Source organism: Macaca mulatta, chromosome 10 (genome assembly GCF_049350105.2).
Source record: "Macaca mulatta isolate MMU2019108-1 chromosome 10, T2T-MMU8v2.0, whole genome shotgun sequence".
Lineage (NCBI taxonomy): Eukaryota > Metazoa > Chordata > Mammalia > Primates > Cercopithecidae > Macaca > Macaca mulatta.
The window spans coordinates 76,081,022-76,099,827 of NC_133415.1; the positions used below are offsets into that span (position 1 = coordinate 76,081,022).

At 38.4% G+C, this 18,806-nt stretch overlaps 1 protein-coding gene across 1 annotated transcript in view; it reads left to right on the forward strand.

Moving 5' to 3' along the window:
• HAO1 (hydroxyacid oxidase 1) overlaps positions 1-18,806 on the forward strand; it is a 55,645-nt gene that overhangs the window by 32,071 nt on the left and 4,768 nt on the right. The window contains exon 5 of the mRNA XM_001116000.4: positions 9,764-9,855. Within this exon, the coding sequence (XP_001116000.2) occupies positions 9,764-9,855 (92 nt within the window). The remainder of the gene's footprint in view (positions 1-9,763; positions 9,856-18,806) is intronic.

Genomic DNA, 18,806 nt, shown 5'->3' on the forward strand with positions numbered 1-18,806 from the left:
AGTGCTACTTACTGTGGCCGCATTCAACTGTGGGGACTAAATAATATTAACCTGAAGGTTCTGTACCATTCATTTATGTATTCATTCATCCATTCTCTTATTCACTCACTCATTCATTCCATAAATATCATAATTACTGTGTGCTAAAATATTTTTATAAAATAAAACAATCTTAGATCCTTGGATGAAAAGACAGTCTATTCTTGTAGGAGACAGATATATAAGCAAGCATTTTGGGTGCAATAAAATGTTATATAGAAATCTGTGCAATGTAAGGGCATGGCTTAAAAAAGAATATGGACAATAATATAAGAGTGAGTTAGAAAACACTTTTCAGAATGAAAGATGATGTTGAGTTTTGCCATGCAAGCGAATAGACTCTATTTCAGACTGAAGTACTGGCAGAATAAAGCAATTATGCATAACAATTTATAAAACATGTAAACCATTTAGAGAATATAGGCCTTAAAGTGGCTGAGAACCACTGAAGTGTCTTGATCAGAGAAGCAACCTCATCAAATAAGCATTTTACAGAAATAATGCTTTGCACAATGGACCTAATGGATGGAGGTGGCAAAATTGTGGTCAGGGAAGACATTTAGGAACTGTTGTTGCCCAGAAAAGAGATAATTGTAGAGATGACCTAGAGTAATAGCAGGGAGGGGACTGAGAAGGTATAATTAAATTAGAAAATTAAGACAGTTCATCACAGAGATGGCCCAGGGGATCTGGCTTTAAAACACTAGGGAAGAATAAAATTTTAGTCTTGTTCCATAATTGTTTCGAATAAGGAACAAAGGTCATTTTATTTTTTAACTACCTTTTCAATTTAGGATTTCCAGTGTATATCATTTTCTACAACTTTGTCCCCTAAGATATGATGTAAATCAATTGAATTAGATTTACTATCACATGTTATGTTGAAAAATATTTTGGTTTCTAGAACTTCATTCTGTTATCACTTTAGCTAGGACCACTGCCACTACCATCACCACCACCACCACTACCACAACCTCCATTACCAGGACAACCACCACCACTGCCACCACCACCACTGCTATCACCATTACCACTCCCATCACCACCATCACCACTCCCATTACCACCATGACCACCACCACCACCACCACCACCATAACCACAACCTCCGTCAACACCACCATTACCGGGAACAACCACCACCACTGCCACCATCACCACCACTACCATAACCACAACTACCATCAATACCACCATTACCAGGACAACCACCACCACCACCACCACCACCAATCCCATTATCACCATGACCACAGTCACCATCAACACCACCGTTACCAGGAACCACCATTCCACCACCAACACTATCACCACCACCACCACCACTACTCCCATCACCACCATGACCACCACCACGACCAGCACCATAACCACAACCACCATCAACACCACCATTACCAAGACAACCACCACCACCTGCACCACCACCACCACTATCACCACTACCACCACTACCACTCCCATCACCACCATGACCACCACTACCACTACCACCATCACCACCACTACCACCATCATCACCACCTCTCTTTTCTTCTCATCCATATGGATTTCTTGCTTGTTTCTAAATGTTTTTGTGACATTTTACACATAGTAGATAGTCCAAATATTTATTTACTGAACTTCTTGATGAAAACTATGAGTCTATCTAATTAGAGAAAGCTAAAAAAAAAAAGGATAAGGAGAGATGGGACATTTGACATTTAAAGGGAAATAACTTATTTATACATGTACAGTTTACATTGTCTAGTTTTCTGTAACCATTTGGTTCTTTTATTTAACAAACAAGAATCATCTCTATGACAACAATTGCACCAAGTAACACATATGCTCAATTTGGATCAGAAGGGAGCGGTGGCAGGACCAGTTCTGGGAAATCCAATTTTCTCCATTTCACAGGTCCTCATCCAGAAATCACATGGGTTGACTAAGAGTCACCCATCCTCTTTCATTTTCCTTTTTCAGAAAAGTGCAGATTATATTTGCAGGAACATGAAGCCATGAGCAACTGTGAAGATCTAGACCAAACATCTGACTGTCCCACCATTTTAAGAATTATATTTTAATGAATGCAAATTGGAATGGAAGATGTAATCTCTTACTGTGTGTGGTTTAACTGACCTTAGAGAATGTCAACGCAAGCTCCTAACATGTACTTGAGACAGGATTTGGTCTTTGTCAGAACTCACACTAGCAAACAAATGGCTTTTTTGAGCAAAAGCATAGTGCTTTTTAGAGTTTTTTTCTTTTTCTTTTAATTTTTTTTGAATTAGGCTGTCTCACTTCCATTGTGGTTTTGTGTTTCTGAGAAACTTTTCTCTAGTCAGCTCTTCTTATACAGGCATACCTCAGAGACATTGTGGATTCAGTTCCAGACCACCACGGTAAAACAAGTCACATAAATTTTTTGTCTTCCCAGTGCCTATGAAAGTTATGTTTTTGCTATACTGTAATCTATTTTGTGCAATAGCGTTATGCCTAAAAAACAATATACCTTACTTAAAAAATAAGTTACTCCTAAAAAATGCTAATCATCATCTGAGCCTTCAGCAAGTTGTAGTCTTTTTGCTGGTGGAGGGTCTTTTCTGGGTGTCGATGGTTGCTGACTGAACAGGGTGGGGGTTGCTGAAGGTTTAGGGTGGCTGTGGTGACTTCTTAAAATAAGTCAAGGAAGTTTGATGCATTGATTAACTTTTACTTTTAGGAAAGATTTCTCCGTATCATGAGAAGCTATTTGATAGCATTTTACCCACAGTACAACTTTTTCAACATTGGAGTCAGTCCTCTCAAACTGCCGCTGCTTTATATGTGAAGTTTATGTAATATTCTAAATCCTTTGTTGTTATTTCAGCAATGTTCACAGCATCTTCACCAGGAGTTGATTCCATCCCAAGAAACCACTTTCTTTGCTCATCGATAAGAAGAAACTCTTCATTCATTTAAGTTTTATCACATGATTGCAGCAATTTAGTCACAGCTTCAGGCTCCACATCTAATTCAGTTCTGTTACTGTTTCTGCCACATCAGCAGTGACTTTCTTCACCGTAGTCTTGAGCTCCTCAAAGTCATCCATGAGGGCTGGAATCAACATCGTCCAAATTCCTGTTAATGTTGATATTTTGACCTCCTCCCACAAATCACAAATGTTCTTAATGGCATCTAGGATGATGAATCCTTTCCAAAAAGTTTTCAATTAATGTTGCTCAGATTCATCAGAGGAATCATTAACTATAGTATCTATAATCTTATGAAATATATTTCTTAACTAATAAGACTTGAAAGTCAAAATTACTCCTTGATCCATGGGCTATGGAGTGCAGGTTGTGTTAACAGGCATAAAAACATTAATCTTTTTGTGTTTTTCCACCAGAGCTCATGAGTCACTAGGTGCATTGTCAGTGAGCAGTGATATTTTGAAAGAAATCTTTTTTTTTTTTCTGAGCAGCAGGTCTCGACAGTGGGTTTAACATATTTAGTTAACCATGCTGTAAACAGATGTGCAGTCATCCAGACTTTGTTGTTTTATTTATAGAGCACAGGCAGAGTAGATTTGGTAAAATTTTTGGATTATACTTTGAAGCCATGCATTGACTTCTCCTCTCTAGCTATGAAAGTCCTAGATGGCATCTTCTTCCAGTATGAGGAAGGCTTGTTTGGAAGAAGATGCCATACAGCCTGTTTCATCCACATTGAAAATATATTGTTCAACGTAGCCATCTCCATCAATTTTCCTAGCTAGATCTCCTGGATAACTTGCTGCAGCTTTTCCATCAGCACTCAGCTGCTTCATCTTGCACTTTTATGTTATGGAGATGGCTCCTTTCTTTAAACCTCAGAAATCAACCTCTGCTGGCTTCAAACTTTTTTTCTGCAGGTTCCTCACCTCTCGCAGTCTTTATAGAATTGAAGAGAGTTAGGGTGTTGCTCTGGATTAGGCTTTGGTTTAAGGGAGTGTGGTGGCTGGTTTGATCATCTATCCGGACCACTCAAACTTTCTCCCTATTAGCAATAAGGCTGCTTTGCTTTCTTATCATTCCTGTGTTCATTAGCATAGTAGCTTTAATTTCCTTTAAGAACTTTTGCTTTGCATTCACAACTTAGCTGTTTGGCACAAGGAGCCTAGCTTTTGTCCTGTCTTGGCCTTTCACATTCCTTTCTCACTAAGCTTAATAATTTCTGGTTTTTAATTTAAAGTGAGAGGTATGTGACTCTTCCTTGAGCACTTAGAAGCCATTGTAGAGTTATTAATTGGCCTGATTTCAATATTGTTGCTTCTCAGGGAATAGCGAGGCCTGGGGACAGGGAGAGAGATGGGCGAATGGCCAGTGAGTGGAGCAGTCAGAACACACCTATTTATTGAGTTCCACATTTTAAAGGCGATGGTTCATGGTACTCCCAAACAATTACAATAGTAACATCAAAGATCACTAATCACAGATCACTGCAACAGATGTAACAATAATGAAAAAGTGTGAAATAGGGTGAGAATGACCAAACTGTGACACAGGGATACAAAGCAAGCACATGCTGTTAGAAAAATAGTGCTGGTACACTTGCTTGTTGCAGGGTTGCCACAATGCCACTAGAGCATTGTATATACCTTAATTAAAAATACCTTACTCCTAAAAAGTGCTAATTATTATCTGAGCCTTCAGTGAGTTGTCGTCTTTTTGCTGGTGGAGGGTCTTTCCTAGATGTTGATGGCTGCTAACTGATCAGGGTGGTGATTTTCAATTTCTAGAAAACTTAGTAGCTGCAAATTGCTATAAAGCAAAGTGCAATAAAACAAGGTATGCCTGTATACATTGTTCAAGATACTCTAAAAAAAATTCATTTAATGTTCCTGGATTGTGTTTAAAATTGCTGTCATGTGTCTGGGATTTAGTTACTACTCTCCTCTAAGTCAGAACAGATTCCTAGACCAAAAGCTCCAAGAGTTTGAAGGCTGAGCTTAGATCTTGAGTACTTACATTTCACTTTTATATGTTAAATTAAATATGGAAATAAAATATTAGTAAGATAGCAAACAGTGCCACTGCCCATTGATGACTGTGTTTCTCAATCAATGTACTTAATGGCAAATTCACAAATATGGAATGCCACGCTCTTAAGTTCTAAGAATTAATAAAAATATCCAAGATTCACGAACATTTTGCTAAGTGGGAATATTTTGGCCCTTTCATTAAGGCAAAATTGCTTTTCTCTCTGTGTTAAAATAAAACGTAAAACTGTGGACAAGGCTGCATAAGCAGCTAATAAAAGGGACTTATGTCTGGTTATAAATTATCCTTATTGTCTTTGCTTCTCTAAAAATTCACAGTCTTATCCTCTGAGCAAATCATTCTGTCATTTCTCCCTATATTCCCAATACTACCTGCAGAATATAAAAAACCACTTGAAATGATGGCAGATAACAGACTTACTTAAGAAACATTTAGTTCAAATGGGAGGCACTTTATCATTGTAATCCCAACTAGGATGAAACTGTTATAAACACAACTCAAATAGAGTTGCCAAATGCATCCTGCAAATAAATCTTTCTCCACCTACTCATTGTCTTAGTTTATACTCCCTGCACCATCAGAGGAAAAGAGTAATAATAGTTAATATTTATCTGAGTGTTCGACATGTGTCGGGCACTTTCTAAACACACATTCAACTCATTAAATCCACAAGCTCATCATATATGGATTGCTATCCTCATTTTGTGGCTTAGGACCATAATGCACAGAGAAGTTAAGTAACTTGCCACTTACACAGCAAGCAAGCAGCAGATGTGGGCTTTAAGTCCAGGTGGTCCGATGACTTAGTCTAAACAGTGAATCACTTCTTCCTCCTGTACAGGATCTGTTTACTGGTAATATTTGACTTCTCATAATGCAGGTTGTAGCTACATGGTGGCAGACATAGGCATATAAACTGGAGAACTATACACATGCTCAATTATGAGGTTTGAAAAAATACCATTGTCTATGTTTTTCAAGTGTTTTTTTTTTTTTACATTTGACTTGAAGTTTAGTATCATGTACATAACTAGATAACCAGAGCAAACTATAGCAATTCAGAATATAATTTTACACTGTTTACTAAGGTTATTTATGACTACACCTAGGTTTTTAGAATAAATACCATGCTATATCTATTAGGATAGGTAAGCTTATGGGAACATTGAAGGTGAGCTGTGCAATACGGCAGCCACTAGCCGCATGTGGCTATATAAGTTAATTAAAATGAAATAAAGGCAAAATTCCAGTTTCTTAGTCACACTGCCGCATTTCAGTTGGTCAGTGTCTACATGACTAGTGGTACTGTATGATGGAAGTGCACAGATCTAGAACATTTTTACTATCACAGAAAGTTCTATGGTAGTTCATTGAGGCCCTATCTTTAGGGAATCATTTATGAAATATGTCTGAGATGAAAATGTATTGGGCTTCTGGTTTCAAATGATGGCCTGAGTACATATGAATCCTCTCATTAAAGCCAAGACCCCACTGAAATTAAAGTACAGAAATGCAAATATGTATACACTAATGACAGCAAAGCAAAGGAGGATGAGGGACAGAAACAGCAGAGAAATTTTAGGAAACTTTTGAAAGCATGTTGATAGCAGGAAAACATACAGAAAACTGTACCTTGAGATAGGCTTTCAGGAACTCCTAGAGGACGTAGGGGTTGATTATGTAATAGAATGCTTGAGAGGCTGTAGGTATATAGTCTGCAAGGATGGCAGAGAGGGTAGTGAAGACTAAATGCAAGGGGACTGACTGAAGATCAATATAGGAAGCGATCATGCCTGCCAGCAATCCTGCTCCCAGTCTACTTCTTATGCAACAATGGACACTTGGCACTGACTTCTCAATAATAAAGTAGCTGATCCTTTCTAAAGAAATGAATGAATGACTGGGATGAAATATGGGCGGGTGACATTTCCAATATGACATGATGCTGTCCTCATTCTGACACTTGAGGAACTCACAGTCTAATTGCCTCTTAGTTGACATTCCCTGCGTTTTCTTACATAGAGTTCCAAGAAATAATTTCCACTCCAGCCAAGGACTTGGCAAGAATGAAACTAATTTACAAAACAGGGCAGTTCCTCAATCTTTCTTCCTTAAATACAAATGGAAAATTTAGCATCACTAGGCATATCAGAAACACCAAAACATAAAAAATCAAGATGAATCTATAGAAAAGCTTATCCCAGGAAAAAGAGATGAAACAAGAAAAGGAACTTTAAAACATCCAAATGAGACACTCAAAAAAGTTGCAAATATATATATAAATAGGAAGAGTCTGCCATGAAAAGAAAATTAGAGCATAAAGAAGAGTTCCCAATGATTAGAAAAATGACTTCTGATTTTTTTTTAAAAAAGGGAAAATTGAATATAAAAAAGAGCTCTCAAAGATTAAAAACATGATTGCTGAAATGACTGAAAGGCTGAGCAATAAAGTCAATGACATTTCCCAAAGGGTAAAACAACAATGAGAACAATAAGATAAATAGAAAGAAAAACGTATTACATGAATGTACATGAAGACCACTTTAAAATGTACAATATCCAACTGATAGGAGTTTCAGGTAGAAAAGTAAAAGAAAGAGGCCTAGAGGAATTTATTAAAGACCAACAGTTTCTGAATGCTGTTGTTGTAAGTCATTAGAGTGAGAAAACAAATCACAACTTCTCACGTTCCTTATGAAATTTCAGAAAAATAATGTGTATAGATAAACTAAACATAAAACTGTTTACTTATAAAATAATTCAAATCAAACTGGCATCAGTCCTTGCATCAGCAATGGGTACTAGAAGACAATGGACTGATGTCTTTAAGGTTCTGAGGAAAATGGTTTTTCCACCTAGATTATTATACCCAATCTAATTGTCATTCACACACAAGAGAAGCTATTTAGGTGGTCTGTAAGTTTACCTCCCTTGGGTCCTTTTTAAGAAAGTTACAAAGGAATCTACAACAAAAAAATGAGAATATAAACCAAATGAGGGCATACTCAGACAGCAAGATATTCAACTCAGAGCGAATAAGAGCAAATTCAAAGCGGAAGGCAGACATTATGTCTTGTGAGTAACCACAACAGAATGGATCAGGAAGGCAGAGGGCTCCAGGGGTTATCTCCAGGGGGAGAATAAAGTGACCTAATAGGTCAGATCAAATAATTGAAATTTTGAAGAACTTGATAATATTCTGAAGTCTGACGTAAATGGAAAAAAGAAAAGAAAGGCAATTAGAAATCTAATCTAATCCTAATCACCTCCCAAAGACCCCATCTCCAAGTGCCGTCACATTGGTGATAAGGGCTTCAACATGTAAATTTTGAGAGGATTTAAATATTTAGTCTATAACATATAGGCTTAACAGTTTCCTATACCTATAATTTTAGAAGAAAAATATCACTATCATCATTTGAAAAAAGTAAGAATAGTTGAAAAATAGCCTTGTATAAAACAAAGTTTGGAAAATGATAGCATATAATTAAAAAAATAATTATCTTATCTTTTAAAATAGTTCTTAGTCAAGTCTGCTCATTATCTCCATTGCTGAATTTGTACAGATTACCAATGACCTATATCCATTTGCTTAAATTTCCAAGGCCTGATTTTTACTACACTCTTGAACCGATTGGTTTTGCTTAGTATTGCATTTTGAATGTTAAACCTGAGAACCAGTGTTGTTTTCATGATTCTTTTAGCAAATGGTTTGTTACTAGGACATGCTAAAAATAACAGTTTAGAATATAAAATATGTTTTTAAATGTTGCAAATAGATTTAAGAGAACAGTAATCTATTTTAAACTGAACTTTCAGAAATTAATATATTTTAAAATATGATTAGAGATTTAATATTACATTTTTTATATCTTTCTTTCTTTTTTGTTTTTGAGATGGAGTCTTTATCTGTCTTCCAGGCTGGAGTGCAGTGGTGTGATCTTGGCTCACTGCAACTTCCGCCTCCCAGGTTCAAACGATTCTCCTGCCTCAGACTCCTGAGTAGCTGGGACTACAGGCACCTGCTACCAAGCCTGGTTAATTTTTTTTTTTTTTTTTGTATTTTTAGTAGAGATAGGGTTTCACCATGTTGGTCAGGCTGGTCTTGAACTCCTGACCTCATGATCCACCCGCCTTGGCCTCCCAAAGTGCTGTGATTACAGGCATGAGCCACTCCGCCTGGCCAATTTTTTATACATTTCAATGAGCAAACATATATTTAATTATAGAACAATATTACTTAAAATAGTTACTAAAGCTATTACGACTTTGTATTAAAGATTGTTTTTTGAAATAGGTTTGTCCACTGTCTGTTACATTAACAGTGCTTGCCATTTTTATGTGCTTTTTTTGCTATCCAAATTGTTGAGGAATAATTTTGCTAAATGATAAAGTGATATAATCTTATTTATTGAAAATACTTAGCAAGAGTACACCCTTATAAAGATAAATACATTTTATGTCAATGTATTATCTATTGATACTTTTATGTATTTTACAATTAAATTGCCATCAGTGGTAACATTTTGTTGTTGTTGTTGGCCTAGAAAACTACCACTACTATTCTAGTGCTAACCCTAGGGCACACTTTTATGCTAAGATTATTGACCCAGGTATGCAGGTGGGAGTCAGCCTCCATTTGACTGGAATGTGGAGGCCTCTAAACCCAAGCCGCATGTTAAGTTACAGTTTCCTTAAGATGCTTGTTTTACTCTCTCCAGGTGATGATGCCAGGGAGGCTGTTAAACATGGCTTGAATGGGATCTTGGTGTCGAATCATGGGGCTCGACAACTCGATGGGGTGCCAGCCACTGTGAGTTTTGGCAAACGCTGCCATTTCCTTTTGGAGTTCCCATTTCCATCACTGTGTTACTATCTCTATGTCTGCCTCCTCTTTGTGTGTAGTTTGTGTGATCAGTCAAGGTGAAATACGTGCAAATATGTGAGATCTTGGATTTTAAGTTTAGTGGCACATAACTACCCAAATTAACAAATATATTTATGTTTAATTAGCCCAGTGCATTTATTTGTAACCTATGAAAGTCTCTGTTAAACAATAAAGACATTTGTGGGCAAGGATTATTCTGGAATTCACAGATACACCAATAAGTATGTAAACGAGTGTGAAAGAAAGGATTACGCCATGAATGTCCAAAGACATGAACTAGCAGAGAATTGTGGGAATTCAAAAGCTGTGGTAGAATCTGAGATCATTGGTACAACTGAGACAAGAAATCAGGAGGAGGGACATATTGGAATTTCCTGTGGGGTGGCGGTTGAAAAGCTGCAGAGAAACGGTGACGAATTGGGAAAAGGAGAAAAAAAGCTTAGGCCCAGGCAAGGGGAAGTGAGCTGTAAGTAGGCTACTCTGGCTGGGTTGTGAACCACCTTGGCTGCATATTGGAATCATCTGGGAACTTTAAAGACTCCTGATCTCCTCCCCAGGTCTATTTATCAGAATCTCTGGTTGGGGCTTGGGAGTGTATAGGCGCTAGTATTTTTTTAAAGCTATCAGGAGATTCCAACGTGCATCTTTGGTTTTTATGCACTGGAGTAGGCAAATCAGAGTCCAAAATCTAAGTATAAAAATGAGCCAAACTGGCCTGAAAGGTATGGGACTGAATGGAACTGTATCAAAGAACAATTAGAACCTGAAGATCCTAAAACCATGAAAACCAACAGACACTTAGAGGAGATTTTAAGATCAGGGACTGGGAGTCCAGAAATGGATGCAAAGCCATGGAGATGCACACATTTCCTGGGGTGGATTTTATGGATCCGTGATCCAGAATGGGGGCCAGGAGCCATTGGTGGGGTGCTATCAAGCGGTTCCCTTAGGTGCTGTCCACTTGTGGGGATTTGGCCAAGCCTCTTGTAGATGGGGCAATGATATTGCAGATCCTTTTTGCTTCTGCTCTGGCCCCATGTGGCCCCCTCTTTGCAGTGTGATAAGCGTAAGTGTAAAATGGCAAAGAGTGAGATGTGCTCAGGGAATACTAAATAATCCATCTTGTTTGCAGTGTCTGATGCTGTAACCGCCCAACCGGCTCTCCTTGTCCACCGTATAGACAGAGCCGATTTATCAAGACAGGGGAATTGCAATAGAGGAAGAGTTTAATTCACGCAGAGCCAGCTGTACTGGGAGCCTGGAGTTTTATTATTACTAAAATCAGTCCCTCTGAAAACCTGGGGTTCAGGGTTTTTAAGGATAATTTGGTGGGGAAGGAGTCGGAAAGTGGGGAGTGCTGATTGGTCAGGTCGGAGATAAAATCACAGAGAGTCGAATTGTCCTCTTGCTCTGAGTCAGTTCTTCGTTGGAGGCCACAACACCAGATGAGCCCGTTTATCAGTCTGGGTGGTGCCAACTGATCCAGGTACAGGGTCTGCAAAATATCTCAGGCATTGATTTTCGGTTTTACAAAGGTGATGCTATCCCCAGGAGCAATTTGGGGAGGTTCAGAATCTTGCAGCCTACAGCTGCATGACTCCTAAACCATAATTTCTATTCTTGTGACTAATTTGTTAGTCCTGCAAAGGCAGCCTAGTCACCAGGCAGGCAGGGAGTTTGCTTTGGGAAAGGGCTGTTATCATCTCTGTTTCAAAATTAAAGTATGAACTAAGTTTCTCCCAAAGTTAGTTTGGCCTACACTCGGGAATGAACAAGGAAAGCTTGGCAGTTAGAATCAAGATAGAGTCAGTTAGGTGAGATCTCTTTCACTGACATAATTTTCTCAGTTATAAGTTTTGCAAAGGCGGTTCCAGGGGGAGTGGGAGAGTTCTGGGAAAGGCATCTGCCTGGATAGATAAGGAAGGAGATCCTTGACTATTATGAGTCATTGGGTGTGCACTAGAAGAGCCTTGGCTTAGCAGCAATGAGTCTTATAAAGTGGATTTTGTCATGACAAGAAGCAGAAAGGCCAATGAGGTGGCCTTTACAATTACTATAGCCAAGGAAAGAGAGAAGGAGGGCCTGAACTGCAGAGGGACAGAGGGAATTGCCTTCTGCTCCCTACCTTGGTTTCCTCATCTTTTAAAATTTAAACCTTTAAACTGTAATGTTTTATAATGTGATTTACATAGGCAAAGTAACTAGCATCATATAACAAAACTTTATATATCTAAATATATTTACTAAATATATATATATATATTTCCTATCTATCTATCTATCTATCTATCTATCTATCTATCTATCTATCTATCTATCTATCTGTATTTACTAGGTAATGTGGGTCAACTTTCCAGACTACCACCTCTCTCAGAACTGGATTCTTATATAAATATTTTCCCTTTTATCGGAACCCTTCAGTGGTAGTTATTATATAGATTGTTGGAATTGAGATGACCATTTGAATTTATCCACACAACCAGAAGAAGAGTAGAACAAATACTTTAGTCAACTAGTAGTGGTCTGTTGTTTCATTGAACTAGCAGGTTGATTTAGTGACATTCATAGACCAATTGTGTGGCTGTGATGGCGGAGTAAATGATGGCAGGGAATATTGGGTGTGCATATTGCACTGAGTTTTTCCTAAAGCACTAATGGTAGGAACCAAGCAAGTCTTTGTACATTGTAGGATTATACAGTCAAGTGGTGGCTCACGCCTGTAATCCCAGCACTTTGGGAGCCCAAGGCAAGGGGATCACTCGAAGCTAGGATTTCAAGAGCAGCCTGGCCAATGTGTGAAACCCCGTCTCTACTAAAAATGCAAAAATTAGCAGGGCATGGTGGTGTACACCTGTAATCCCAGCTACTTGAGAGGCTGAGGCAGGAGAATTGCTTGAACCAGGGAGGTGGAGGTTTCAGTGAGCTGAGATCCATGCCACTGCACTCAAACCTGGGCGACAGAGTGAGGCTCTGTCTCAAAAAACAAAACAAACACACAAAAGATGAAAAGTAATGAAACTGGAAGTTGTCAGCTCTTTGCAACTCAGTTTTGCTCCCAGAGACACACCATTTTAGGTGATATCAAATGTTGGCTGCAGGTAAACAGAGGTGGAAAGTGAAGACCTCCTCCTTGTAGGGTGGAGAGGTCGGTCACAGCACAAGGCTTTTTCTCAGATTTATGACTCACTTGTGTATGGATATGCAGACTTAGTAGGTGGGCCAAATTGTTTTCTAAAAATAAAATATAAATCTACTGAAATCAAATCTAACTAGATTTTAAGGGAAAAATAGCCAAATGGTGTTGCTTGTTTCCCTCTCGCTGAGAGAATATAGACACATCTAGAAGGGTTTTTGAGTTGTGTTCCTTGAGACTGTTTTTTAAAAAACAATAACTGTACCTAGGACCTGGAACTATAAAAATTCTGGAAGATAACATTGGAGAAACCCTTCTAGACATTGGCTTAGGGAAGGATTTCATGACCAAGAACCCAAAAGCAAATGCAATAAAAACAAAGAGAAGTAGCTGGGAGTTAATTAAACTAAAGAGCTTTTGCACAGCAAAATGAATAGTCAGCAGAGTAAACAGACAATCCACAGAATGGGAGAAAATCTTCACAATCTATACATCTGATAAAAAACTAATATACAGAATCTACAAAGAACTCAAATAAATAAGAAAAAAACAAACAATTTGATCAAAAAGTGGGCTAAGAACATGAATAGACAATTCTCAAAAGAAGATATACAAATGGCCAACAAACATAGGAAAAAATGCTCAGCATCACTAATGATCAGGGAAATGCAAATCAAAACCACAATGTGATACCACCTTACTCCTGCAAGAATGACCATAATAAAAAAATCAAAAAACAGTAGATGTTGGTGTGGATGCAGTGATTAGAGAATACTTCTACACTGCTGATGGGAATGTAAACTAGTACAGACACTATGGAAAACCATGCAGAGATTCCTTAAAGAACTAAAAGTAGAGCTACCATTTGATCCAGCAATCCCACTACTGGATATCTACCCAGAGGAAAATAAGTCATTATTCGAAAAAGATACTTGCGCAGGCCTATTTATAGAAGCACAATTCACAATTGCAAAATCGTGGAACCAACCCACATGCCCATCAATCAATGACTGGACAAAGAAACTGTGGTACATATATATGATGGAATACTACTCAGTCATAAAAGGAATGAATTAACAGCATTTGCAGTGACCTGGATGACATTGGAGACTATTATTCTAAGTGAAGTAACTCAGGAATGGAAAACATCGTATGTTCTCACTGATATGTGGGAGCTAAGCTATGAGGTCGCAAAGGCATAAGAATGATATAATGGACATTGGGGACTTGGGGGAAAGAGTGGGGGAGTGGGCAAGGGATAAAAGACAACAAATATGGTGCAGTGTATACTGCTCAGGTGATAATCAGAAAGAAAGTACCCTATTCTGAGATTTTGGTGCACCAAAATCTCAAAAATCACTATTAAAGAACTTACTCATGTAACCAAATACCACCTGTACCCCAATAACTTATGGAAAATAAAATAAAAAATTAAAATTAAAAACAAAACAAACAAAAACCAATAACCAGCTGGGTGCGGTGGCTCATGCCTGTAATCCCGGCACTTTGGGTGGCCGAGGTGGGCAGATCACCTGAGGTCAGGAGTTTGAGACAAGTCTGGCCAACATGGTGAAACTCTGCTTCTACTAAAAATACAAAAATTAGCCAAGTGTGGTAGCGGGCACCTGTAATCCCAGCTACTTGGGAGGCTGAGGCAGGAGAATTACTTGAACCTGGGAGACGGAGGTTGCAGTGAGCCAAGATTGCACCATTGTACTTACTCCAGCCTGGGCAGCAAGAGCAAGACTCCATCTCAAAAACAAAACAAAACAAACCATAACCCTCCTCTTTGCATGTCATATACATAAGAGGGATGCTTGCTTGAGTTTTGCCTCACACTTTAGAGCAAATTTGAGGCTCATAATGATGAGAGAAATGGTGAGGAAGGATTCGGTGTATGGCACAGTACAAAGTTCTCTCAGTGTGTGGGTTTTGCGGTGAGTGACAAAAGGCTTGGGGGAGGCTGTGGTGTCCAGGTCTCAGTACTTGCACAGAAGAACTTGCTGTACTGCAGATTTTGTTATGTCATAAGTCAGAGCCACGGAGGCAGCATGATGTCATGGGAAGAGTACTGAAATGGAGTCTTGTCTCACCTCTTAGGGGATAAGAGCTAGGTGAGTAAGTCACTGAGACTTTTAGCCCAAACATCTTCACAGTATTGTGTTACTTACAAAAAGAAAGTGGACAACAATATGAATTCTACATTTCTGTTAGGTTGGTGCAAAAGTCATTTCACCATTACTTTTAATGGCAAAAACTGCAATTACTTTTGCACCAGGCTAATATAAATCACAGAATTTGCTTATATGGAGAAATACTTATTATCACTAGGAGTCCTAGAACAGTAATTTAACTTCAGTTCATCTTAATATGTTGCTTCTGAGAAGAGTTGTCAGGCCTCTGCTACACCCCAGAAAAACTAAAAAATAAGATCGTATTAAAAATACTCTTGTCACCTCATGGTTATAATGTGATCCAGATTGGCTTTGAAGTAGTTAGAGAATAACAGGATGGAATCAAATTGAGTTCTAAAATACATAGCATTAGATCTTCTCAAATTAAGATTCTCTGGAATATTTGAATCCTAAGAGCATTTTTTTTTCAATTTTGCATTTTCATTTTGATGCTATCTGGACACAAACTACTTCAAGCTTAGAAATATGACTTTCTTTCACAGTGAAAATTATCAACAGCAAAACTTTTTTATAGAATAAGCATTTGGGTTGTTAAGTTCTTGGGGATGTTCTGTGAAGTACTACAAGGGATTTAAATTTTCTTCTATATAAACAGTCCATGCAATTCTATCTTGGAGAAACATTTAATGTATCAGCTGGCTTTTGCTGCATAACCAGTCACTCTGAAACTTACTGGATAAATCAGAATCATCATTATTACAATCTACAATTTTGTGGGTTGGCAATTTGTGTTGAGATCTGCTGAGTGTTTCTCTGGTCTTGGCTGGACTCAGTCACATGTGTCCGTGGCCAGCTACTAGGCCTATTAGGAGGCTGTCATAGGATGAGCTCTGCAGGGATGGCTCTGCATTGTCTCACATCTTCCAGCATTCTCATGAAGTGGCAGGTCTCCTAGAGAGTGTGTGTAAGCATGCAAGGCCTCCTGAGATCTAGGCTTGGAATGGGCATCCTGTCACTTCTCATATTCCACTGGTGAAAGTAAATCACAAGTTCAATTCAGATCTAAGGTGTGGGGGAACAGAACCCTCCTTCCTTTCCCTCTCTCCCATAATATTGCAAGGAAATGAAGAAGAGGAAATCATTGTAGCCATTTTTGCAGTTGCAAACAATCAGCAAAATGTATACAGACCAGTGATTTTGTAAGTGTGCTTAGGTTATGGGCAGTGACTTGGACTCTGTCTCCTTTGCGTTTAACTAAGCACCTCTGGTTCCATCTGCTTTTATTTATTTTAAACTATTTTGATTTGAACAAAGGTTTCCATACCTAAAATGTCAGAAATCGAGAGTATAACAATGGATGCAATAGAGGATGTAAAGGTGAGAGCTCCTTGCCAGTAGAAGTTGTGTTTAGGGGAGGGGTTAGGGGAGCAAGTTGTGCAGGGAGCATTCTGGAAGAGTGTGACTCGAACACAAATGAGAAAGAGGACTCTCTTTGCGAGTCAGATCCCTGTGGGTTTCTTTCTACATCCCCTACTCTGCCTGACATTAGTGCCTTAAATATACCAGGTCCTTTATAAAGTGTTTGATAAAACAGCGAATAGAGGGATGAATGAGTAACAGTATACAGGGATCTTACCATATTTTCCTGGAGATTAACTCCAGTGGAGTTAAGCCCACAATTAGTTGCCCGAAGAAGCACTAAGGAAAAAGCTAAAATGAATGATCTCACAGATGTATAGAAAGCTGAAAAGAGGGAAACATAAACAGGGCCATAACATAGTGAGTCTGTCTACTGTATTTATTTATCTAATCTGTTTGATCAGAATTATTTTGTGTAATATACACCTAGTAAAAACTGCAGCTATTGAAAGAAAAAGGGGAGGATTGAAATGCCTAGCAATAGATGGAACATTGTTGTTCACAGACACATGAAACACCAATCTGGGCTCTGTTTTTTAACCCAGGATTCGCATTTTTAAGTATCTTTATTAGTTTACTTTTAGGCCAGGGTAGGCATTGGAAATTACCTAAACACACTTGATTTGACTGACTTTGAAAATGTGTATTGAACCCAAGCTAGCTAATATTTTTCTTTGGTTCTGGTTTCAAATGGGGAAATATGCTTAATTATAGCTTGCATCATCGCTTGGAAATTGTAGCATTTATATGTTGATGTAACTTGCCTGAATGCAAAAAGAGGACTATGTATAGGAAAAGGGACATATGTAAATAGATCCAAAGCATGTTTGGCAAGGCAGAAAAGCCAAAAGGAAAAGAGGAAAATCACATTACGTGCCAAACATTTAGGGGCCACATGCCAAGAGTTACCTTCACTTCCTTCCAATCTGTAGCCCTATTTGGTCTTCAGCCTCATATATAAAACTCTCTTTAGCCTCTAAAATTTTAGGGTAGAAATGGGATAACCTTTGAGTGATTTCAGCACAATTATTTCTGGAAAAGGTGGACTTGAGTGTATGGCAGCTTCTTCAGCATACATTTTAAATAGGAACTATACTTAATTTAGATTTTTACATTTTGGGATGAATGTGGGTGATTTCTACAGATTTCGATCTCTAGCTCACCTTGTAAATTGTTTTCATTCTCAAATGCAGATTCACATTAAAGTAGCCGATTGTATTAGTTAGCTACTGCCATGTGACACTATAAAATGAACAATCCCAAACTCAGTGATTTAAATCAGCAATCACTTATTTCCATGAAAGTTTGTGTTGACTAGTGTCTACCGATCTAGGCTTGGTACTAGCTAGGTAGCTGGTATCCAATTGTCAGCTCCAGCTGGGCTTGGCTGTGCTGGCTCTGCTTCCTGAATATTTATCCTGGGGCCAAAGATGAGGGGGAAATAATACCTGGTGGATGGTCTTCTCATGGTAAATGACAAGGTGCAAAAAAGTAAGTGGGAATACATGAGGTTGCTTAAGGCCTATGCTCAGAAATGACATTCTGCCAGCTCTGCTCACATGTTATCGGCCAAAGTGGCCAAGGCCAAGGTGCAGGCAAGTGCACTTTGATGCCAACCTATGTCCATCATCACCAATTGCCAATCAAGACCAAGATCTTCATGGTGCAAGTGGTCACATTCCTTAAAAGCAAGAAAAATGTTTTCACAGATTGTTCTTTAATATACAGCTGGATGCAAAATATGTTGGATGAGAAAATAAGAGACTAAGTTGTTTTATTATTAGTTGCATTTGCATTTTACACACTGTTTGCACTATTATATGAGCATGAATTTTAACAATTGACTTGCAATGAATAATTTATGTCAATAAAATACTTCATTTACTTTTATACATTTTATAATCCCAGCACTTTGGGAGGCTGAGGCAGGCAGATCACTTGAGGTCAGGAGTTTGAGATCAGTCTGGCCAACATGATGAAACCCCATCTCTACTAAAAATACAAAAATTAGCCAGGCACGGTGGTGGGCACCTGTATTTCTAGCTACTTGGGAGACTGAGGCAGGAGAATCACTTGAACTCTCAATATGGAGGCTGCAGTGAGCCGAGATCATGAAACTGCACTCCAGCCTGGGTGACAGAGCAAGACCCTGTCTCAAAAATGAACAAAAAAAGTTATGGAAGATCAAG